The sequence below is a fragment of the Ambystoma mexicanum genome, chromosome 3p (genome assembly GCF_040938575.1).
Source record: "Ambystoma mexicanum isolate Mex_15411 chromosome 3p, UKY_AmexF1_1, whole genome shotgun sequence".
Taxonomy (NCBI): Eukaryota; Metazoa; Chordata; class Amphibia; order Caudata; family Ambystomatidae; genus Ambystoma; species Ambystoma mexicanum.
Window position 1 is genome coordinate 907,176,635 of NC_090925.1, and position 25,423 is coordinate 907,202,057.

The 25,423-nt window shown below is 46.5% G+C and overlaps 1 protein-coding gene across 12 annotated transcripts in view; it reads left to right on the forward strand.

Annotated features, from left to right (window-relative positions):
* The window catches only part of ATXN2L (ataxin 2 like), a 1,584,242-nt gene that overhangs the window by 807,399 nt on the left and 751,420 nt on the right, over nt 1-25,423 (forward strand). For 6 of the 12 annotated variants that reach the window (XM_069652163.1, XM_069652162.1, XM_069652155.1 and 3 more), the window contains exons 11-12: nt 5,930-6,127; nt 6,214-6,303. In XM_069652163.1, coding sequence (XP_069508264.1) covers nt 5,930-6,127; nt 6,214-6,303 — 288 coding nt within the window. The remainder of the gene's footprint in view (nt 1-5,929; nt 6,128-6,213; nt 6,304-25,423) is intronic. The other 6 variants (XM_069652157.1, XM_069652154.1, XM_069652160.1 and 3 more) reach the window with 3 other exon arrangements.

The window sequence follows — 25,423 nt, forward strand, 5'->3', positions numbered from 1 at the left end:
TATGGTCCGTCGACGAGAGGAAAAGCAATCTCTAAACAGGGATTGGCTCGATGGGTCTCATCGACGATTGCGTTTTGTCACTCCAAGGCCGGAAGGCCACTGCAAGGACATCCTAGAGCCCATTCTACAAGATCAATGTCCTCCTCAGCAGCTTTATGGGCAGGAATTCCGCTGACGGACATATGCCAGGCTGCGGCATGGTCAGTGCCCCACACGTTTACCCGCCACTACTGCCTTGCCAGGCAGCATGCGGACGAGGTGCAGATGGGAAGAGCTGTCCTGCGCCATCTGTTTCAGTAAGGTAAGCTCCACGCTGTGGAGAATCGGTTTCTACCTTTTGATGACAGTATACTTTATGTGGGTAAGGTTATATGAGTTAACTTATTCCTACTGTACATATGCATTGTGTAGTATGGTGAGGGTATATTACATTACATTCTCACCGCCGTCTCAAGTGTTACTGCTATACAATCTATTCCAAGCATGTGAATCCATGAAAGATCCAATGCTGGAGAAGGGAATAGTTTCTTACCTGTAACTCCATTTCTCCAGCATTGGTATCTTTCATGGATTCACATGCGCCCGCCAAACCTCCCCGGAATGCAATGTATTTGATTGATAAGTTTAACCCTTCCTACTTTGGAGGGGCCGAAATCTGAAGGGGAACCGCGGGGGTGGGCCTCTTATACTGGGACGGCCTACGGAGCATGCGTAGGCGGGTCCTAAAAGGACGTAGATAGGACACAAAAGTGTCGAAAGTTTTCCTATAGGAAAAGGCTATATATGTGTACCGAGGGGTCCCAGTCTGACGACGGGGAATATTCTAAGCATGTGAATCCATGAAAGATACCAATGCTGGAGAAATGGAGTTACAGGTAAGAAACTATTCCCTTCTTTTTTACAGTTCTACCAAACAGAAGACATACCTTTTTAAAAGAAAAAGAGAGAGAAAACAAACAGAAGAAAAAGAAAAAGAAAGCCTTAATTTCCCCAAAAAACCTTCACCTCCTCCTCAGTTATTAAATTGTACCACTAAGTTGAACCAGTTTTTCTTAAACATTAGTCCCAATGTGTAAAACGCCTGTTTTGGTCATGCCAAGTTTTAAAAGAACCTGACCCACTGCAATTGTCAAGGCAGTGTTTTGCCCCGAGATCAAACGATTCCAAAAGTTCCCTGAATGCAAGCATTACAATCTCTGGACAGATTTCCCAAAGTACAGAACTCTGGTTTCCCAAGTTCCTTCACATTCTAGGAGCAAATGATGCAGGTTTTGCTTGTTTTGGTTTGCACTTATTTTACAAAACGATATTAAATTTTGACTTTGCCTTCTGATGTTTAAAATCTCGCCTGTATGAATTAGATTTAGGCGCGCCCTAAGAAAAACGGATCTTGATTCACTGCTTGGATGTTTTAGCAGATATTTAGGCAGTTCTCCCAGTTTTTTTCCACTACTAGGAAACTGTTCTTTGGTTTTACAAGCCTCATTTCCAGCCCTGTTTTGATCCAATCCTTTATTTCCATTTTTCTTTACTTTCATGGGATTCTCTTTCAGGGTTGCTGCCGATGAGTCTGCTCCTGCCAGGTTACTTTTAGATTTCGTATCCAACTGCTGGAGAATCTTGGAACTGTCCATTTGGAGATGATTCTTGGTCTTCATAGTGGGAATTTTTTTGCAGGATTATCATTAGCCTGTGTAAAGATGGCAATCTCCGGGCTACTTCTTTCTGCAATGATTTCAGGCCAAGTTCGAACCTTAGGACCTGCATAGGAAGACAACTAGGCAGTCCCAAGGAGCTCTTCCAAATCTGACTTTCCACTTAGACAGTCTGTCCAAAAGCTTTGGTTGGGCCTCCAGCTACGTACAATATCACTGGAACTACTTTGGCGTTATAATACTTTATTAATGGTTTGAGAATTTGCACAGCTCAAAGAAGATCTTTTTCATCTGAGGTATTGTTTTCTTAACCTTGGATCTTATTTCTAGTTCGACCTTGCTAAATGAGGGTGAAGCAAACAATGTGTAGCCCAAGTAGACTAATTCATCTACCCTTATAATCGCTTCACCTTCAAAAAAACCATTTACCAAAGTTAATTTGCTGTTTCGACGACTTTGGCTTTACTTGTAGACCGTTAAGTTTGGTGTTTTCGCTTAGACCATTCAATAAGTGCTGCAAGCCTATTGCTGTCCTGTCAATCAGGACGATGTCGTCTGCATAGGCGAGCCAATGAATCTTGGTGGAGTTGAATTTGGGACTTGTCATGGTCCAATTTTGAAGAAAATCACCCAGATCTGACAAAGGTTGAAGAAAAATGGGGCTCCCATGCACCCCTGTCGCACTCATTGCTCCACGTTGATTTTATTTGTAAGATGACCAGCCTCATCTAATCTAACCATGAGCGAGGTGTTTTTGTGAAGCTCAATTAATATAGCCAGGCGCTTGCTTGGGAGACCCCACCTCCTCAATTTAGCCCATAGTTTCTCCCTATTTACCAGGTCAAAAGCTCTGGAGAGGTCTACCGAAGCTCCGTATATTGGGCCATCTCCATATTTTTTGGAGTGTTCTGCTAAGAGACTCAGGGTGATGCCATTTAGTGGTGTCGACATCCCTCGTCTGAATCCCGTTTGAAATTTGGAAATGTTTTGATTTGGCCCAATCCTCTAGCACTAACGTGAGGATCCGCATAAAAATCTTGCTTTCAATATCCAAGAGTGCAATTGGCCTATCATTTTCAGGCTGGGATCTATCCCCCTTCCTTGTAGAATGGTATAACTGCTTGTTTCCAGGAAGGAGGAAAGCATTTTGTCTCTAGTATTTCCCTATAAAGGGAATCAAGAAGGATCGCCCAAGTTTTTACATTGTTCTTCAAAACCTGATAAGTTAACCCATTTGGGCCCGCTGCCTTTGATGATGAGGCGCTCATAATCAGTTCTTCTACTAGTTTTATGTCAAAATAGAGTTCCCACTTGACGTCCTCCAGAAATTCTTCCAGGGTGGTAGACATGTTTTTAAAGTTTTTTTGTCAAGTAGTCTATCCATCTCTTTTCTGGAACCAGATTAAATTGGGTATTGTTGCTGGCTGATTTCTTTCCTTTGCTGTTGATGCTCGACGAAAAATTACGAGTGCTGTTGTCACATAGAGCCTCCAACATCTGTTCATTATCTTGTTCGTGACAAAGGACCTTTCTTGCTCGTGACCATTCCTTGTAATTTCTGATGAGCTCTTTCTGTCTGCTTGAAGTTCCAGTGGATTCATGATAGACGTCTTCAATCGTCTAACTTCTCGCCTTAAGGTCCTTTTTTGAATCCACGTTTCTTCATCAAACGAATGTTGATGAGTTTCTTTTCTCAAGGCTCCTGCAGTTGGGCGGTGCACCGACCAAATAAATGGCTTAAAGCAGTCGGGCTTGCAATTCTTTTTGTTCTTCTAATGAGATGAGATTTAGCTTCTCATTCAAGTTACGTCCCTCTTTTGTATTTCACCAGGCCCCCTTTACCTTTCCTCAATTGTAGGTCGTGTGGATATTTTTCGAGTTGGGCCTCCATTGGGCTCTTGATTGTGACTTAGTCGAGCATGATCACTCTTCCCCCCAAATTGTTTCCATAGATGTTTCTTTCATCTGTAGGTTTTCAGAAACGAAAACAGTCTAATGTGGAGAACGAGTTACCATGTGTCCATGTTGGTTTCAAGGGACAATCGACTTCTACAGCACCATTTAACATAAAGAGGCCCCATGAGTTCAGATACCCTATCCACTGTCTCCCTGTCTTGGAGATTTTTGCCCATTTTGACAAGTTCTTCGTGTCTTGAGTCGCTATACACTGACTATTTAAGTCCCCTCCCAAGATCACACTGGCGTCTCCATGAAATAATGCGATCTTCTCCAAGACCATCGACAGCGACCGATGAAACGGCTCAATACTGCATTGTGCTGGGTTCCAGTAAATGTTCACTACTACAAAGGAAAGAAGTCCCTGAGAGGACTGTAGCTTGGCTTCACAATCCAAGATACCTTCCTTTTCATTATGCAAAAGTGTGACATTATTACTGAAAGAGTTGTTAATCCCAAGCAACAGACCACCCGACAGTCCTTTAGATTTCTGACTTGCCGAAATTGTTAATATCGTTTAGCCTTCTATTTCTATTGGATGTGTATACCAAGTCTCCTGGAGTAGAATGGCATCAGAGTTTAAAAAAAGGTTTCTTTCTGCTGCTGGCAGTGAAGGTCTTTGGTCCCCAGGTATTCTAGCTTGTGATACTAATTTCATTTTGCCTAAAGGCTCTGCTGACTTAGCCCCAACTTCAGTAGGACTTGTGTGAGAATCGTTGGGAGTGCCGCTAAGGTACTGGCCTTAGTTTCTCCAGAGTTTCCCCGAAGGGATACTTCTGGTTGCTGATTTTGGCTCTCCTATATTGCAGACCCATCATTAACCAGAGGCCTTACCAAGGGACCGGGAGAGTGCAAATCGTCCAACCAGGGCTGGGTGGCGTCCCTGTGGATACCAGGTGAGCGTAACACTACAGCAGGCTCAGGTTACACAGCAGGCTCTCCGGTGGCTGGAAATTGTTTCAGCCACGTTTCCTTCATCCTGTTAGGTATTGGTTCCATTGGTCGACTTGTCTTCAACTTCCAGGTTTGTCGTATTGATCAGGAACTACAGCACAACCTCTGCTTTCTCTCCCTGCATTTTGCAAGGTGCGGTCTGGTTGTCCAATCAAAACAGCCAGCCCCCCCACTGAGATTTGTCACTATTCAGGCAAGGAGGGAAGACAAAGGACTGGAGTTTTGGACTCCTCCCTTCGCTTCCTGGCTTCACAGACAGACTCTAGCCTGGGCGGGGAGTCCATGGGACTCCCGCAAAAGATAATCGCACAAAGGAATTTCCCACCCTGGATGTCGGGGGAAGGAAAAACAAAAATGGCGAAAAAAAATGAGCACCCTTCGGTGCCTTTACTACAGCTGTGAAAACAGCCCACGGTAAAGGTGCACCAAATTAGTAAAAGGTATTACTGCAACCAGCCATTAAAGGTACGCTTGTCCCTGTAACAGAATTTTTACAGTTTTAGGGTGAAAGGGGATACATTGTATCTTCCCAGCACTCCAAAAAAGGTATTATTTGCTGGTTTAAACAAATGAAATGTAAAAGGGCTCCAAAGACCCTTTCTACCCTTGGGAACTGTTAGCCAGAGAAAGTTAAGTATGTTAACAAATGGGTACTTTAGGAGAAATTAGTCTTATTCTCAATCAAACATGTTGCATTGCCGCCCTGTAATAAAATGTAGAATAGTGTTCTGATTCACTTCTTTTGGAGAGAGTCCTTATGCTTTCCATTTAGATCTGAGAGTAGATTATACTGCAAAACCTATAGGAATTTACATTTTAATTCACACATAGCAACAGCAGGCAAATAAACAAAGTGTATTGATATATAGAGGATTGCTGACACTTGCATGGCATAAAACATTTATCACCACAAATGGATGCAAAATTCCTCAGAAGTGTTTGAGCCTTGAATAGAAGCACTACAAGAAAGAAATGGTTGAGGTTATTACTTCTCCATACTTCTACTGACTTTGTGAAACATCTTTTTCCCAGGTATGGATTTTGGACTAAAACCTTTGCATATGCACTGTGCATTTTCTGTTAAATAGATTTTTTTAAAGTGATTGTGAAATAGGCTGAAATTATCCCTTCCCAAGGAAGCACCACGAGTAATCCCACCCATGTTCTGATGTACCTTATTCATCCAGAGTTGCAGTGACAGGTTGAGAAGTTCAGTGAAGTATATGATAACAGATTTGGTATATACATGACGAATGTTGCTAATGTTATCTGGTGGTGACAAGGTTTTAGCAAAAGGTCTTGTGTTGTCATGTCTGCTCCAATGTCGTGCACTTATAATTTATGCAAAATTCATTCCTCCTCAGCAGTGGCCCGTGCTCCATATCCTCCCCGCTCTCCGAAGTTGTCTTCATCAATAGCTTGCCAGGATTCTCCAGGGCGATCTTCTCTCCCCTCCGAGCTCTCATCTCCTCCCGAATCCAGAGGTTCTCTAGATTTCAGTGGTCCCCTCAGTCCACCTTCTCAGAAAATCCCTACTTCTGCTCCAAGTTCTACTGGGGAAGGTAATTTGTTATTGTATTGTTTGTGTGGAATGGGTCTGGGCATGATGTACTTATTGTGGAATCAAGACACTATTTTATTTTCACAGATAAAGCTATTTTGATGTCTGGAGCAAAAGATTCTAGTGGAACAGCTGAAGTGACAGCACCTTCTGAACTTACTAAAACCCCTTGTAAAGGTGTGTTTTTGCACTTTCATCTCCACTTGTCCCATCAACACAACTCCTACTAATCGCCGTTCTGTCACAAAGTTTCTTTTAATTTGTTGTTAAAAAGACATGGTACAATTGTTTATTTTGTGCTTCATGCTGGACTCTAGCAAGCGTGGAATTGGGTATTGAACCCGAACTGCACTGGGCTTTCTTGTTTACAAGACCAGCACCTTGCCACCGAGCTATTCTGATTACATCTGTGCTTTTGCCCCAGCCAGGTTGTTGGCATTCTCACTGTTTTTCTTGACCTGTTATGGGCTTTGTTAGGCAAGATTGTATGTAGTAACTCTGTGGGAGACTACAGTAGCCTTGTCTTATTGGCAATAGGTAACCCAACCTTTGGTATAGGCCTGTACTACACAAGTTGGTAGAGTGACTGAGCAGCCAGGCTTATCTCAAGAGAGTTCAATGTGCGCTGTAGGGTTGTAACATGTAGATTCACAGTGACAGGTATTCAAATAACACATACTCAAGGTATATTGATTAAAATAATTATGTATTAATTTAACAGCCAGTTTTGAAATGAGCTTTCTTTAGAAGGGGAGCAATTGGCAACAATAACATACACTCCTTCAGTTAAGTAAGCAGATACCCGTTTGGGATGGCACACAAACACTTTGTACACCCTGAGGTGACTTCAATGGGCACTACTGAAGTAATGGCACAAAAGGAAAAGGTTAGGGAAGGAAGGTTAACACATTTCTCAAACAGGTAAGCACTTTTCAATCCCCCAATTAAATATAGGTTAACCCTTTCCCAGCTATACAAGTAAGGTATGTATGACTTTTTGGAGGGATAGTTAAACACAAAGTCAGAGGTTAAGAGTCTTCAGGGAGCCAGGACAGCCAATGGCAATTGAGCAACCTGTAGGGGAGCCGAGGCACTTCTTGAAGATAGCACAAAAATCCTGCACAATGTTGGAGAGTTTTGTAAAAAGAAATCCCTGTTGGGCCAGCAGCTGGGAGGCTTGTAGAGGGCAAAGCTGCAAGCAACTCTGCAAAAGGCAGCAAATGCACGTCTCCAGCGAGCACAAGCAAGCTACACACAACAAGAGGTAAGTACCCCTAGTTGCACGGAACTTGAGTCTGAAGAAAAGGATCCAGCTGGCTTTTGTTCCAGTTGTAGTATGGCAGATCCTGTTGTTCCTGGGCCTCAGTCGTGGGGACAAGAGGCAGGACGCCTGGGGACTAATGCACTACAGTTCGAAGGTCAGCGGCAGCAATGAGCACAATTCAGATCTGCGGCATGTTCCGATTTCAGCTACTTTCAAATAGCACCGCCGTGGTTCTTGGACAACTGGTGGACATTCCTTGCTTATGGGGTCCAGCACTCTGTTGATGTCTTTCAGGCTTGGTTAGTCCTGCTTAGAGAGAATCCGGATCTTCCTGGAGCACGGGTCTGGCTAAAAGGCGATGCACTCATCCTGGTATACCTGTCTCGGTTCCTGCACAACCAGCATGGAGAGGGGTTCCAGGCAAGTTCGTCTTGGGGCCGATTGGTCCCACCAACCCAGTGGGAGAAGTCGTCCTTTCTGGGCTTCTCTAGTCGATTAGAAATACTAAGTTTCAGCACTGCAGCAGGGCTTCACCGGGCAAACCAACGACAAAACGAACAAAGGGACCAAACCTGGTCTGGCGCGCAGGCTAAATCTCAAGAAGTACCTCTCCAAAAAGAAATGGCGAAAAAAGAAGACAAGGGTGTTGGGCAAGATTGGATGCAATACCCTATGGGCGCACTACAACAACCCTGACTTCCTGGCAATAGGAACCCAACCTTTGGTATAAGCTTGTACTACACAGGTTGGTAGCGTGTTGAACAGCCAGGCTTATCTCAAGAGGGGTCAATGTGAGCTGTAGGGGAGTTACGCAGATGTTCACAGTGACTAGTAGTCAAACACTTACACACAAGGTTTCTTGAATAAACAATTATTAATTTATTTATCAGTGCGTTAGAATAAGCCTTCTTCAGAAGGTAGCAATATAAAAGCAACACACAAATACACTTCAAAACTACACACAAAGTTTCTAAATCAGTAAAGAACCTTTTGGGATGGCCCACAGTCACAACCTACACACTCGAGTGACTTCAATAGCTAGGGTGCTGGGGACATTAATATCTTACTGTTTGCATTTAGAATACTCTTAGAACTTGATCAAAGGAAAAGGTTATTAGAACAGACAAGAGACCACAAATATTCTTAAACAGGCATATACTTTTGGATTCCCTAAGCAGAGTCATTCGGTATCACAGGTTAAGCCAAAGTCAATGGGCAAAAGTCTTACATGGGCTGAAGCACTTCTGGTAGGTAAGTAGAAAAAGTATTTGCACAATGTTTTAGAAGTCTTTGAAGAAAAGAAGCATCAATGTAGGGCCACTCGCGGTTAAAGCTTGTGAGTAGTAGAAGATGCAAGCAACTCTACAATAAGAGGTAAGTTATCTCAGATTTTACAGTACCTTTGGATTGAAGAAAAGTGCAGCAGATGACTCCTGTTCCTGTGCAGCTCTGCAGATCTCGCTGTTCCTGGGCCTCAGTCGTGGGGACAAGAGGGAGGACTGCTGGGGACTCCTGCACTGCAATGCGATGGTCACCACTCGCAAATGGCAATCTTTCCAACAAGTGGCACTTCAGTGTTTCAGCTCCTCGCGACTACCGCAAATAGCAACAACGTGGTTTCAGACTGTCGAGATGGACTTTCCTTGCTTCTGGGATCCTGCACTTTGTTGAGGGGGCTCAGGCTCGGTCAGTCCTGCTTCCTGGAAGTCCGCAGGATCTTCCTGGAACTCTTGGCCAATTTAAAAGCAACGCACACAATCTGGTGTTCCTCATCTGATGTTCCTCTCCCTGGCATTTCGGTTTCTAGCAGCAACTCTGTGGAAATGCAACCAACTCCGAGAGAATGTGCAGGTGGCTTACTTTGGAGTTGATTGGTCCCACCAACTAAAATGGAGAAGTCGTCCTTGCAGGGGCTTCTCTGTCGATACGAATTTGGAGTTTCAGCATAGCAGCAGGGCTTCATCGGGAAAACCAACGGTCCAGGAGTTGCAGCAGGTGTCCTCTTCAAGCTTTTCTCTGGTTCCTTCGTCCAGTGGTCGACTCTGCCTTCCAAGCCAAAAGCCTCCCCTTTTATTCAGTTCTCTCCCATTCATTACCGCCTAGATGTCAGTCACCCAGCAGGGTTGCTGTTCCTTGCTGGACAGTCAGCCGGCCAATCACTACAGAGTGCATTTGGGTTTCCTAGGAGACTAGGCACAGGGAGTTTCAAGCACCTCCCTCACTTCATGCCCTCACCAGACACCCTGGAGCTAGAGGCGGGCTTCACTCGTGAATCCCGCCAAAGGCAAAGTAAACAAAGGGACCAAACCTGGTTTGGCGTGCAGAGTAAATCTCAAGAAGGACCTTTCCACAAAGAAATGGTGAAAAAAGACGACCGGGCCATTTTGACAAAAATAGCACCCTTGGGTGATTTACTGCAGCTGCAAATGCAGCCTGTGGTAAATGCACACTGCGGTAGTTAAAAGTAAACCACTGCCATCAGCCATCAGCCATTCAGTGAGGCAAGGGTAACCAAACATTGTTACATGAGAAGCTAGACAAAGGGGATACTAAGTAACCCCTCCAGCACCCTATTATAAGATAGTGGGTGCTGGGTCTAGAAAGTTACAAATGTAAGTAAAGTCAATTTCACTTTACTGCTCTTGGAAACAGTAGTTTATCCAAGAGATGGTATTTAAACCTTTGGGAAATCTGAAAGACTTCCCTGTGCCACTGCACTGAAGGTGCCGTGTGACACAATGTAAAAGATGATGCCTATGGAGTTTGTCAGACTCCACAACCAAATGAAACGCAGTGTTCAAAATCACATTAGAATACATGAGAGTGGGGGAAAAAAGGTTCTCACTCTCTCCAGGTTAAATAAAAATCAAGTCCTCCAAATCCAGCAAAGTTGCTGTGGGTCTCTAAAGTGGAGGGAATTGGCACATTTCTGAGAATTCTACCCAACATAGGGCCATTTTGACAAAACGCGCACCCATGGGTGCAATACTGCAGCAGAGGATTCTTCCTGCAGTAAAAACGTGCAATGGTTGGAACAAATAAACCACTGCCACCAGCCATTAATTGTAGAAAGGGTAACCTAAAAATGTTACATGACAAACTAGCCAACGGGGATACTAGGTAACCCCTCCAGCACTCTATGTAAGATGGTGTGTGTGCTGGGTCTACAAAGAGAAAAGGGTATGTAAAATAAATTTCACTTTACTACTCTTGGAAACAGTAGTTTATCCAAGAGAAGGTATTAAAACTTTAAGAAATCCAAAGGACTTCTCTGTGACACTGCACCAAGGGTGCTGTGTGTCACAATACAAAAAGATTAGGCCTATGGAGTTTGTCAGACTCCAAAACCAAAAGAAAGTGTTCAAATCATCAAAAAATTTCATGAGAGCGTTGGGGGAAAAAGGTCTCACTATCTCTGGGCTAAAAAATAAATGTCCTAAAGTCCAGCAAAACAGCTGGGGGTCTCTAAGGTAGAAGGGAATTAACACAGAATTCAGAATTCTCCCTAACAGGCTTCTTGCTCCTCGCCTACTTTTCGGCTTGTATTATTCTGTACCATGTCTTTTTCTCCTCTGGTTACCGGCTTTCTCCTCTCCCCTTTTGCCTTCTTGACATGCATTCACCCTAATTTTGTAACCCATGTGAATTTTTGTGCAACATGATTTCTTCAATCTTCACATTTCCTGATTGTGACTTAAATCTCTATTATTTGCTGTTGAGATTGATTTTCATAATCCACCATGGTGTGGATTCTGAGAGCCCAACCGCTTATGATTGACATGGAAAAAACACTGTTTTGCCAAACCCAATTAGAGTAGATTTCCATCTGTATGTAAAATTATCTCCCCCTGTGAGTCCCTGAGCACTTTTTGCTGGATTTGTTAACTGACTGACCTGAGTGGGAACCTTTTTGAACACTCACTCTTGTACTCTTGCCATGGGAACCATTTTTACCTTTTTACTGTATTTCTTTGTGGAGTTATGCTTGCCTCCAATTTTAAAGGCATCTGAAATGCACTAAAGCAGCCCACTGCAATTTCTGTGCAGTTTTTGCTGGAGGCTCCTAGAGCTTCCCTGTGATTGTTTTTTACTTTATTGGGCAAACTCTTAGTTACCAAGGCATGGGGATACTTTTTATACTACACCTGTTTTATTTTGTGAGATCAGCACACCCCACCTTATGTCTAGTGCTGAGGGGATCCAATGTATCCCTTTTCTCAGCTCTCCAGTAACTTTTTGGTTACTGTGACCGGTCTATCGGTTTAGGGTGGTAGCAGTGTACCTTTTACACAACTTTCTGTGAACTTTCATCACAGACTGTCTTCGCAGCTGCGGTAGGGGGTACACGACGCAATTTGCCCGAAATGGTGGCTGTACTTTTTTAAGCCCTAAACAAGATGGCTTGTCCTTTCTTATGTCTTTTGCTACCCTGTTATGTGACAAAGGTCCTCTTGTCCGTTCATCAAGGCCGGGCTTCCCTTCGAAAGCCCATGAGCACCCTTTGAGTGACAGACAGTGCAGGAAGTGGGGGATTGTCAACCGAAAACTCCCCTGTCCTTTGTCCTGCAGTTTGCCTGAGAAACCAGTTTATACTGGGAGGCTGGCTGTCCCGATTGGACAGCCAGCCACAAGTTTGAATGATGCATGGGATATGATTGGTGGACTCAGCCAGGTTTCCTGCATACATTCAGAGGTCCTGGAGCTGAAACAAACAGTCGACCACTGGTACAGATGAATACTAAGAACAACAAAGGACGACACCAGAACTTCCAGCAACTGCCAGTGCCTGCTGAGTAACTGCTGCTGTTCCAATCTCAACTTCGAAGCGACAGGGAAGATCCAAAGATGGCTACTTCATGCATTTTGTGCCATCCCTTGCAGAGCTGTGACCTCCACGCCTGCAATTCGCCCAACCGTGGGATCTAGGTTGCATTGCTGTACATTGCCTCATGAAGCACGGTTTCACCTGAAACTTTGTGGGCTTTCTTCTAATCCTGCAACGGCTTGGTCCAGCTCCTACAAGTTCCCTCACCCGAGACGGGACTGAGGCATCGAAATCACCCACCACAACAACCGAGTCTGAAACAGACAAAAGGCGCAACAAGTCAGTGTTGGGGAGAATTCTCAGAAATGTGCTAATTCCCTTTTACCTTGGAGACCCCCAGCTCTTTTTGCTGGACTTTTGAACTTTACATTTTTATCCTGGAGAGAGTGAGACCTTTTTCCCACTCATGTATTTTTCATTGATTTGAACACGGTTTCTTTTGGTTTTGGCGTCGGACGAAACTCCATAGGCATCATCTTTTTACATTGTGACACACAGCACAGTTTAAATACCGTCTCTTGGTTAAACTACTGTTGCCAAGAGCAGTGAAGGGAAACTGATTTTACTTAAATGTGTAACTTTCTAGACCCAGCACACACTATCATACAATAGGGTGCTGGAGGGGTTACTTAGTATCCCCTTTGTTTAGCTTCTCATGTAACATTTTTGTTTCCCTTTCTACAAATAATGGCTGGTGGCAGTGGTTTACTTTTTCCTACCATTGTATGTTTCTACCACGGGCTGCAATTGCAGCTGCTGTAAAGCACCCATGAGTGCCCATTTTGTAAAAATGGCTCTCGTCTTCTTTTTTCACCACTTATTTGTGGAAAGGTCCTTCTTGAGATTTACTCTGCACACCAAACTAGGTTTGGTCCATTTGTTTGGTTTGTCTTTGGCGGGATTCACCAGTGAAGCCTGCCTCTGGCTCCAACGTGTCTGGTAGGGCAGGAAGTGAGGGAGGTCCCCGAAACTCTGTGTTTAATCCCCTTGGTTACAGGAATGCACCCAAAGGTGATTTGCTGGCTGGCTGTCCCTGGAGGACAGCCACCCTTCTGTGAGTGACAGCTAGGCCGCGAATGAAGGAGAAACCTGCATAAAAGGTGAGGCTTTTTGGCTTGGAAGGCAGAGTCGACCACTGGACGAAGGAATCCGAAGAAGAACTTGGAAGAGACGGATGCTGCAACTCCTGGACCATTGGTTTGCCTGGTGAAGCCCTGCTGCATTGCTGACGCTCCGCATTCGCCCCGACTAGAGAAGCCCTACAAAGGACTACTCCTGACCTTGGGTTGGTGGGACCAATCGACCCCTAGACCAACTCATCTGGAAATCCTCTTTGCGCTGGCTGTACTACCATTGCTGCTGCAGGAACCGAATGCCAAAGAGAGAAACACCAGAATCGAGTTTGTCGTCTTTAAATCTGACCCGATCTCCAGGAAGATCCTCCAGACTCTCGTGAAGCAGGAGTGACCACGCCTGAGCCACCTCGACAGAGTGCCAGAACCCAGATGCGAGGAAAGCCCATAAGGTATCCGAGAACCACCGTGGTGCCATTCGGGAGAAGCTGAAACCACGAAGTGCCGCTGATCTGAAGTTTGCCATTGCTGCCACCGATCTTCAAATCGTAGTGCAGGAGTGTGCACACATCCTCCCTCTTGTCCCCACGACTGAGGCCCAGGAACAGCAGGCTCTGTCATACTACAACTGGAACAGAAGCCAGCTGGAACCAATTTCTTCAGACCTAAGGTACTGTAAACTAAGGGGTACTTACCTCTTGTCATTTGCCTTGCTAGCTCTCAGTTGAGACTTGCCTTTTACAGAGTTGCTTGCAGCTTTGCCACTCACAAGCCTCCCAGCTTGTGGCCCAACAGTGAATTCATTTTCTACAAAGAGTTCTAAAACGTTGTGCAAGACTTTTTACTTACTTTCAAGAAGTGCTTCTGCTCCCCTAGACTTTTGCCCAGTTGACATTGGCTGTCCTGGCTCCCTGAAAGAACCTTCTAACCTCTGACTTTGTACTTAACTATACCTCCAAAGCATCACATTCTATAACTTGTGTGCCTGGGACTGGGAAAGAGTTAATCTACACTGCATGGGGGGGAGGGGTTCAAAAGTACTTAACTGCTTAATATTTGTTAACCATTGTTTTATTCCCTAAACCTTTCTTTTTGACATCAAACTTAGTATTGCTCTAAATTTGCCAGTGATATATCAATGTCAACAGTGTCCTAGTTATTTAAGTCACCTCGGGGTGTAGGAAGTGGCTGTGTGCCATCCTAAATGGTTATCTATTGATTTATTAAAACTGAGTGTATTTATTGAAGCATATTTTTGTTACATATTTGCTCCCTTCTAGGGAAGGCTTATTCAACTGACAAATTAATAGTTTAATCACGAAACCTTGTGTAAGTGTTTATTTGAATACTTGTCAATGTGAATCTCTGTTGTAACCCTACAGCTCACATTGACCCCTCTTGAGTTGAGCCTGGCTGCTCAGTCACTCTACCAACTTGTGTAGTAAATGCTTATACCAAAGGTTGGGTTACCTTTTGCCAAGAGGACCAGGCTGGTGCAGTCTCTCACAGGGTAATGCATACAATCTTGCGTAACAGCCAGATCCGAGAAGATCCTTTACTGTGTGTCTGTCTGCATGAGAGCTGTTGCCTGATCCACTGAAGTACCTTTCTTCTGTCGCCACGCATCAGAGAAACCAGTGACCGGGTCTGCTGTTACGTCACAGCTGGAACCATCCCGCAGCAACCGTTTCGTCAGCTAAAGGTTCTGTCCTGTTCTTGGTACATCTTACCTGTGAGTTTTTGCTTGATCCTCTGATTATGGGCGCTGCAGATGGCCTTACCTCACACCCCTCCAGGTCTCCATAATTACATTGCAGTGGACCCCACCCATTGTACTCTAACCCTGCCTTAGGACACTCGTCCTTGGGGCACTCTTGCAAGGGAACACCCCGATTCACTTGCCTTTGAAAAACTAACTTTACTTACCTGCAATACCGAAAGAAACTCATGTTGCACTCTGTTAGAATGGATTCTCTAGACTCAAGCTTGGTGGACAAATGTATAGAAGGTCAACCTAATTTAGTGACTGGGACCTTTCTGGGAGCTGTAGCCACGCGAGTTTACAATAGGTTGACGATTGGCCTAGGGGAAGTCTGAAGAGGTGGTGTGCTTGTAATGTTTCCCAATGAGCACAAAGTGTAAAGTCAGGTGTCACACCTGGACAATCAGTGATAAAAAGTATTTATGGCCATATAGCACTATGAAAAATGACTACTAGCATGTCATATTATCACACAACACTAAATAAGATAGATATATACAATCACTGTACTAAGGCAACATACCTACCTTCATTGCCAAGGGTTTATGTATTAGTATACAGCACTACATGTCCACAGAGATACCACTCTAACTTTGGAATTCTATTTCCTAAATGTATGGGGCCTTGTGCCCAAAGCTTCTGGGGTCCTATGAAGAGTTCAAAGTGGTAGAGAAGTTCTTCTAACTAACAAAGGTGTCCCCAACGTTTGCAGTTCTTGCATGAGCAAGCAGTGACAAAGCCAAACTGTTGTAAAAGTTGCCAAACTTTGAAAAGGGAGTTTAGGGGTTTAGACAGGTATTGTTAAAACTCACCCCCATACTCTTCTTAGGACTTGGCAGGTCTTCCGAAGAGGGTCCGGGTTTGGTTTTTTCTGCCATCGGATTCAGCTCTTGATGCCCAGGGGTTGCAGGTTTGTGCACTTATTCGGTCGGCGACAAATGCTGGTGCAAGGTCTTCAGGTTGGAGAATGCAGAAGAACTCTTTGCAGGGCCCCTCATCACAGGACTAAATGTAGAAAAGCTGTTTTGGATGACGGCCACTGATGCTGTGTAACACTCTTCGCAGTGAGACTTTGCCTCCTATCTTGGGTACCCTTGATGCTGGAACCGCAAACTTTGGCAGAGGTGTGTCTTGTAGTATAAGATGGTGAACCGCCTAGTTCCAGGCCTCAACTCGGAACGACGACACCTACAGCATGTTTGCCCAACTCTGAGCAGGTCAGCCACTGGGTGGTCCAGGGGCACTTTCGAAGTCTCTTCTTCGCAGGACTTCGAGCTGGCGTCGAACGGATGTGCCCTTGACTCAAAGGAACGTATTTCCTTTGAAGGACTGCTGAAGATTTTCAACAAGACATGGCTCTTCCTGGACAACAGCAGAGGTTGGTCGCCAGGCCTTCTTCAAACAGGTCCACGGTCTCCTTGAAAGTCTTTCAGCTGGACAAGACACCTGGCTCCTTCAGTTTCTTCCAGGATCTCTCTGGAATGGGTGCAGGGCGCCTCTTATTCACAACGTCGGTAAGAACTGAAAATCACACTATCCAATCAAAGATCTGGTCCAAACACATCCCGAGCAGTGGTCCAATCGGGACCACTGGTGGCACAACTAATACATACCATTGAGACACTCTGAAACTAGTTTGTGGATTGGGACCAGACTGTCCAACCCACTTATTGGCAGCAAACGCACATCGCCCTGCAGTAGCCCGCGCAAAGCCTCTGATTTCCCGGGCACTGGAAGTCCATATAAGGATTTCCTTGCCTGACAGGTCAGGAAGAAAGGCTAGTGACAAGATGGCCAAGGGACAAACAAAAGACCATGTGGCACGGTCATATTTGGACACTAGCCACAGTTGGTAGCCAAACGCGGTGCGGTTGAAGTAAAATTCACCAAAAAATATCATGTAACTGCTGCCACCAGCTTGTCCCTTGGCCACAAAGTAACCAGAAATCTCCTGAGTGTTAGTATAGGGTAAAACAAAGTGTACCCCATTGTACTACATTGTAAGATGCATTGTACAATGATGATAAGTTAGCAAAGTGATACCTTTTAGGGAGCTGAATCATTGTTATGCTTCATCCTCTCTCCTAGTGAGACCCCTGGGACTTTCTGCTGGGTTAATGCAACTTTTTCTTTGATCCCGAATGAGTGGAGCCTTTTTCTACTCATTCATTCCTAGGGGCTGTTTCTTTTGGAATTCTATTTTTTGTATTTTACTTGTAGCATGGAGTCTATTCTTCTCCATAACTCGTAAAGGCATCTGTGTTTTGCCATGACAGCACACAGCTCCTCATGGACAGTGTTGCTGGGGACCCTTATGGTCCTCCTTTGAGATTATTTCTTTATCCTAGAGTAACTACAGTTCTTAAGGATAAAGATACTTGGTATCTCTTAAAATGTTATAGTCTGAGAGATTGGCACACACCACCTTATTTGGAGTATCAAAGGGATACCTAGTATCCCCCTTCTCTCTGCTCCAGTGAATATTCAGTCACCTAGACAATCTCCTAGTTGTGGCTGGTGGTAGTGGACGTGTTCTACCAACTATTGTGTGATTTTTATTTTATTTCTATTTTTTGTACCACCGCAGGCTATGTCAGTAGTGCACAAAAGGGGCACCCAAGTACCAATTTGGGATATCCCTTCTTTTTTCACCATTACTAGGGTAGTTCTTTGTTAGCCCTTCTACCATTCTGGTAGGGTGATGAATTTTGCAATCTCGTGTTCTTTGTCAGTGTGACTAGAACCAGCTGCTACTGGAGGCCTGACTGTCATGATTGGACAGTCACACTCCTTTCTCTAATTTGCTGAGCAAGATTGCAGTGGAGTGTCTGCTGGAACTGTATAAAAGGTGAGGCTCCTGGAGTGAAAAGCAAGTCAACCAATGGAAGTTGGAAGTTCTCCAGCATGAGGTCTGCCATGGATTGACATGTTCATGAATATTCCCAGTCAGGCTGGGAATCCTTGGTAAAAGAAAAGAGTTTCACTTTCTCCTCTAAATCAATCACTGTCCTCTGGGTTGTACTGCCCCCATCCAATGACAGTCCTCTCCCTAAGCCCTGCCTGTGGCAGCCATCTTCAGATTTTTACTGCACGCTTCAGTGTTGGGACTCTTTGAGTTGCTTTCCGAGCTATTTGTCATTTTTTCAAACTTAATTCGCTGAAAAGTTCGATTTTTGTTTACTCCAAAACCTGTGTGCGCTTTCCTTATCAGCTGGCAACAGAGATCTGTTGTTGAAGTTTTGCAGCCCTCAAGGGCAAAGATTCATCGAAGTTTCTGGAAGACCGTCTTGGGTCTACTTTGCAGCCCTCCGACCATGATGGAGGAGAAAAAGGATTGAAGGACCCTCTTGAGGCCCTGCACTAAATGCGGTCTACGGGACGTCTTCATGGAGGAAAAACAGCTACAATGTCTTTACCTGCACCCGGACCACAACAAGGTGGTGTGAGAGACGTGCCTGGGCTTCTCTAAGAAGACAGTGTAAGACCCGCATAGTAGGCTGGCAGCATGGCTCAATTCAAGCTAAGCTTCTGCCCTGTGCTCCGAGTAGGGTCATGCCTCGCCCAGGACCGGCCAGTCCGAAGAGCGGTCTCCCCCTGGGAAGAGATCAAAATCCTTGAAGGTCGCCCCATCCGTGGGGGTCCAAGGCAAGCAAAAGAAACCGCAAGTCCAATTCCACTTGGTTCGTCGCTGACGCGGGTCCCAGATTGGATAGGCCGCGATCACTATCGCCGTCCGCCTCTGTAGCCAGCATACCATGAAGCTCATCCTCATAGAGGAAGTCATCCACCCGGCCAAGTTACGGGAGAAATTAGAAAAGCCTAAGCTGGAAGAGAACAAAGCCGCACAGCCCAAGCTGGCTCAGTCGGCACAGCCAAAGTCCTCATCGACCACTTCATCGACGCCTGCTGTGATGACCGCAGTGATAGCTGCCTATCCAATGAGGGTGGCTCCTACAGCCCAAAGGTATCCCTGCCTCCAACACGCAACATGGCCACGGAGGCGGCAACGGAGGCTGCAAGCACTGCCAGGGGTGTGGAGGGAGGGTGGGAGGGGGGGAGAGAGAGAGGGAGGAAAGCACCAGCCCATATCCCTGTTCAAAACCCTACCTGAGGGACAGGTGAGGGGGGGTGCGGAGGAGGCTGCAAAAGAGCTATCCAAGGTTGTTGCTCAACTGATGGACATCTCATCCACGGATCACAGCACCAGTAGTCAGTCCATGCAGTCCATGAGGACAGCGGCGCACAGCCTAGCAATCCATTGTTCCCTTCGCAGCCAAGGGACATAACCATGGACATCCTGTCGACTCCCCACACCCTGGTGACTGAGATCCAGCAGAGGTTGCCCCTAGCACCGACACCTGTGGTGCCGCAGGCCCCTGATCAGCATCTGCGTAAGAAGAGAAATTGGCATCCAATGCCTCCACATCATCCACCTCCACGATGCCAAGCCCCAACTCCACTAGCAGACCCTGATACGCACATGGACACTGCTACGGACACAGGAACCTACTAAGATGAGGACTTCATCCAGACAGGTGCCCACGTATTGGTGCCCACATATTCCACTGATTCCCCTTCAGGAGCTCCACATCCCTCTTCTCTGGAAGAAGTGTAAGCCATATTATGGAAAGGGGTGCTGGAGATCGTTCCCCAACGACTCCGGGGTTCCGCAGTCTATTACTGATATTTTCTGGTAAGAAAGACGGGAGTTTGGAGATCGATCCTGAACCTGGGCCTTCTGAACAAGTACCTGAAGTCCCAAAAATTCAGGATGGTCACGTTGCAGCACGTGCTCGACCAACTGGAGGAAGGGGATTTTTTGACGTCTGACTTAAAGGACGCATACTTCCATGTCCCCATCCACAGGAACCGTCGAAAGTTTTTATGGTTCGTGGTGCAAGGCCAGCACTACCAGTTGAGGGCCCTACCATTCAGCTTGAAATCAGCCCCAAGAGTGTTTACAAAATGCCTGGTCCCGGTGTCAACCCATCTGCGTCTTCAGGGCATAAACGTATACCCATAACTGGACGATTGGCTGAAACGCACCCATAATCGAGATCTGGCCGACGAGCACATGACGGAGACTGTTGACTTCTGACGAAGTTGTTTCTCCGTAATCTATCCAAAGTCCTGCTTGACGCCATTGCAGAATGCGCTGTTCCTCGGCGCCAGACTCAACACAGTGACTTGCCTGGCGTATTTCTCAGAGGATAGGTTAGTGCCATTCAAGGGGAAGGTACGACTGTTGTCAGAGAGGAAAGCCATGGTGCAGGCCATCAAGTCAGTGCTGGGCATGATGTCGACCTTCATCTACCTCGTCCATCTCTGCAGGTTGACCCATACAGAAATTCTTGGAATGCACGTTGGATACAAGTGTCCGGGGAGGTTTGCGTACACAATCCATCTCAATGAGTGGTTCTGGTGGGCGATACAGTGGCGGAGGGTGCGCTCCCACATTGACCAGGGGTCGGGATTTCAGACCCGGCCATACCAGGAGACGGTCACCACGGACGACTCGCTGAAAGGTTGGGGGCTCACACCAGATGTCTTCACGCCAGAGGTCTGTGTCTTCCAGAGGAGAAAGATCTGCACATCAACAACCTGGAGCTAAAGACACTGTTTTCTTTCCTGCGGTCTCTGAAGGGCAATGTGGTGAGGATCTTCACATACACCACCACCACCACCATGTTCTACATCAGGAAGCAAGGGACACTCGATCCCCAATGCTTTCCAAGGAAGCTCTGGAATTGTGGCACTGGGTCATCGGGCAGGGGGATGTTCCTTGTCCTCCTCTACCTGGCAGGCGTCAAGAACTCCATCAGAGACTCCCTCAGCAGGGAACTGCACTCCTGCCACGAGTGTGAACTTTGTAAGGATCAGGTGAACTACCTGTTCGTCTGTTAGGGAAAATTCTCATTTCTGTGCTAATTCCCTTCCCTTTTAGAGACCCCCAGCTCTTTTACTTAGGACTTTTAACTTTTATCCTGGAGCGAGTTGGACCTTTTTTTCACGCTCTCATGTATTTGTGGTCTGATTTGGACTTTGTGTTTTTGTTTTTGTAGTCTGACAAGCTCCATAGGCATCTACTTGCATTGTGACACACAGGACCTTCAGTGCAGTGTCACAGAGAAGGCCTTTGGATTTCCCATGAGGTTTAAATACCTTATCTTTGGTGAACTACTGTTCCCAAGAGCAGTAAAGTGAAATAGGCTTTACTTGCCTGTTTTTCCTATGTAAGCCCAGTACACCCAATCTTATGTGAAGTACTAGGGTGTTACCTAGTAGCCCCTTTTCCTACTTACTCATGTAACATTTTTTGTTACCCTCACTACATTTAATGGCTGGTGGTATCGGTTTAATTTTCCTACCAGTGAGGTGCCCGAAACTCCCTGTGCTTAGTCTCCTTGGTTACCTGAATGCACCCAGTGGTGATTGGCTGGCTGGCTGTACTTGCAGGACAGCCACCCTGCAATGTGAGTGACAGCTAGGCTGTGCATGAATGGAAGAAACTTGCATAAAAGGCGAGGTTTCATGGACTGAAGGCAGTTGTCCACTTGACAAAACATGCAATGAAGTGAACTGAAGAGAAGCTAGCTGCTCCCTCCTGGACCGCTGAAACGCCCGGGTAAGCCCTGCCGCAGTGCTGAAGCTCCAATTGCGCATCGACTAGAGAAGCCCGGAACTTACGACTTCTTCCCTTGGGTTGGTGCCACCAACTGACCCCAAGATTAACTTTGCTGGAAAAACCTTCCCTGCTGGCTGTAGTTCTTTGCTGCTGCTGGAACGGAGTGCCAGGGGCCAAGAAACCCAGAATCGAGTGCATCGTCTTTAAGCCGCACCTGAGCTCCAGGAAGATCCTGAGGACACTCTCGAAGCAGAACGACCCAAGCATGACCCTCCTCACCAGAGTGCTGGACCCCAGAAGCAAGGCAAGCCCATCAGGAATCCAAGAACCACGGTGGTGCTATTGACCAGTAGCTGAACGAAGTGCCGCTGAATTAGGAGCCCGTAGCCGCTGCCATCATTCACTGCAGGAGTCCCCCAGACGTCCTCCCTCTTATCCCCACGACTGAGGCCCAGGAACCCATGATCTACAAGAATGCAACCAGAACACAAGCCAGCTGGATCCTCTTCAAACTTAAGGTACTGTCTTGACTAAGGGGTACTTACCTCTTTTGTGTATAACTTGCTTGTTCTGGTGACTTGGAGCAGCTGCTTTTTGCAGAGTTGATTTCAGCTCTGCCCCTCACAAGCCTTACAGCTTGTGGCCCAACAGAGATTTCATTTTACTACAAACTCTCTAAAAAACATTGTGCAAGATGTTTGTGCTATCTAAAGAGGTGCCTAGCACCATAGTGTTAAAATTGATTTTTGCTGTCCTGGTTTCCTGCAGACTCCTATGACCCGTTGCCTTTGGTTCTAACTGTCCCTCATAGGTGGTACATAAATGTAACTTGTATTGCTAGGAAAGATCTAATCTAGACTTCATTGGGAGATTGAAAAGTATTTACACGAAATGACTCTAACCATTTCCACAACCTCAGAAGTGTATTAAGTGTAAAAAGTGATATTAATGCCAAAACATTGTCCTAGTAATTGAAGTCACCTCAGGGTGTAGGAAGAAATCTGACAAAGTATTATGAAGTGTATTTTCATAGTTGCATATTGCCCTTTTTAAAGAAGGCCGATTTAAAACTAACCGTTAAATAATGTATTTTAGTAGAAAACAGAGTTTAACCTTTTAAATGCCATGTAGTGCGAAGGACGAGATAGCTAGTCCTTTTTGGTATTCCGTTTTGTGCGATCCCTGCCAAGCAGGGATCGCACAAAACTAAAATCCAACCCTCGGGCTCTGTGAGGAGTAGGTTCTTCCTCACGGCACGGGAGTTGGATTTCTTTGTTTCACGTCGGCGTGCGTAATGCTTACTATGTAAGCGGCCCTCTCCCATCCCGGCACCCAAAGCATGGGGCCAATACCCTGGGGGCAGATGGGTGATCTGCTCCCAGGGAAGGGGGGCAGGGAAGGGGGCAAACAAACAGTTTGGGGTGAGGGCCACTAGCCACCAGGAGTTTTTTGGTAAATGAAAGGGGGGTGGCCCTCTTCCCCCCCTGCCCCCCAACCCTAAATGGATGGGGGGGCACCTTATGTATCCCTCCCTGGGGGGCAGAAATCCACCCCATCTGTCCCCGCAAGGGCTACATGAGATGCCCCCCATCCATTTGGAGTGGGGGGGGGAAGAGGTCCACCAGAAATCTTGCCATAGGCCGCCCCAAGCCTGGGGCGGTAAGTTTTCCTCAACTTGGGGGCAAACGGGCACACTCTGCCCATCTGCCCCTAGGAAAGGGCCAAAACAAACAAAACAAATCTTGTTTTGGGTGTGTGTGCAGGGGGCCACTAAACCACCAAGGATGGTTTTAGTGGAAAGGGGGTGGCCCTCTCCTCAAATGGTTGGGGGGCATCTCGTGTAACCCTCCCTGGGGCCAGATTGCTAGTGCAATTTTCCACTGAGAAGGAGTACATGAAATGTCCCCCCATGCATTTTAGGTCGGGGGTGAGAGGGCCACCTGAAAACATAGGAATGGCCCCCCATTGCATGGGGCAGTACGTTAAGCCCACCCTCGTGGCAGATGGGCATACTAATATGCCCATCTGCCGCTAAGAAAGGGTCAAACAAAAAAAAATTATAACTTGTTTTGGGTGGGTATGCGGGGGACCACTAAACCGCTATGGATGTTTTTTAGTGAAAAGGTGGGTGCCCACGGGTGTCTTCTTTCTGGAAGTGCATGGGGTTCCCTGTTTTCCTTGGTGGCTTCGACACCCTAGTCCCAAATGTGTGGGTTGTACACAAGAGCAACATTTCTTAAAATATTCTCTGCCAAAAGACTTGGGATTACCAGTGGTTTAGCCTTTTCCCTTTGCGCCTAGGTAGGTGCACCCACACATGTGATCTACCGTTTTCATCGGGACACCTCTCGGAATGCGGGAAGGTACGGCATTTGTTGTGTTTGTGTGGTTTTCATAACGTTCTCCAGCATTGGATCTGGCATGTATTCACATGCTCATGAATATTCCCTGTCTTCAGGCTGGGAATCCTCGGTAAAGAAAAAGTTTCAGTTTCATTTCTGAACTGTCTTTCTCCTAACAACCAATCACTGGACTCTGGGTCATACTGCCCCCAGCCAATGACTGCCCTCCACCTAAATCCCCTCCCTCTGTCAAAAATCTTCATATTTTTACCGCACGTTCAAGTGTTGGGAGTCTTTGTACTATAACTCTCAACCTTTTACTGGGTTGTGCAAGGAAAAAAAATCTTTTTTTTTAAATGTATTTTTTCCTAAGAATTTTGCTCTATTTTTCAGTCAACCGAGCCTCAAGCTCCATCGATTCATCATCCGACTAACAGGGACCTGTTTTTTGGCACTTTCTACGCCCCTCAAGGGCGATTTTTCATCGAGTTCAATTCTTGGAAGATTCCAGAAGATTTCTGGAGGCATACACCGCGTAGACATGGCCAAGGATAAAGGAGACTCCACGCCTCTGTTCAGGATCTGCCCAGGATGCGGGCTGCGGAACATCTTTCTGGATGATGGGCACTCCCTGTGCCTTTATTGCCTGCATTCGGAAAGCTCACACGTGGAGGATGCCTGTGGGTTCTGCAAGGACGTGGTACCACGCACCATGAAGGATCGTTGCAAGTGGCTCGCTGAGTGTCTGCAGACGAAGATCCCTATGGCGGGTGAGCCCCAGCAGCATGCTTCTCCCAAGAGCAAATCTGAGTGGTCTTCTAAGACCTTTGAGGGTGCTCCGACGACCCAACATAAGGCAAAGCACCGCAAGTCCACGGGCACCGGGAGTGCCGTTGGTACAGGTTCCGCGGCAGCCAAGCCGGGGGCGCAGCATCGCCGACAGTCAACCACGAGCCAACGCTCCGTCTCAGCGAAGAAAAGGAAGTCAGACCACCCGGGTAAGCTTCTGGAGAAGGCCCGGTCGACTGGGACACAGAAGGCCAAGGGGGAGTGAGGCGTTTACCCCTCCCCCTTCTCCCCCCCATGGTGAAGGCCTCAGACGCACCCAAGGTCATGAAGGCCCAGGTTCCTCAGGCTAAGGCATCTATTGAGAGAGTGGTGGCATCCCTGGTGAAGGCCGCAGATGCGGTCCCAGTGGAAACGACCCCCCCAAGACGAGAGTTTCCCTGCCCACTCGGAGGGAATCCTCTTTCCTGCCCATTGAGCAGACTCCTGTTAAGACGATGCTCATCTCCCTGAAGCCGTCGCCCCTGGCCGAGAAGAAGGGAGGGGGGCACGCTTGTCCTGCCAGACTCGGATATCTCCAAGGAGGAGGAGGAGCTCTCGGGCCTGATGACCGTGCTTGA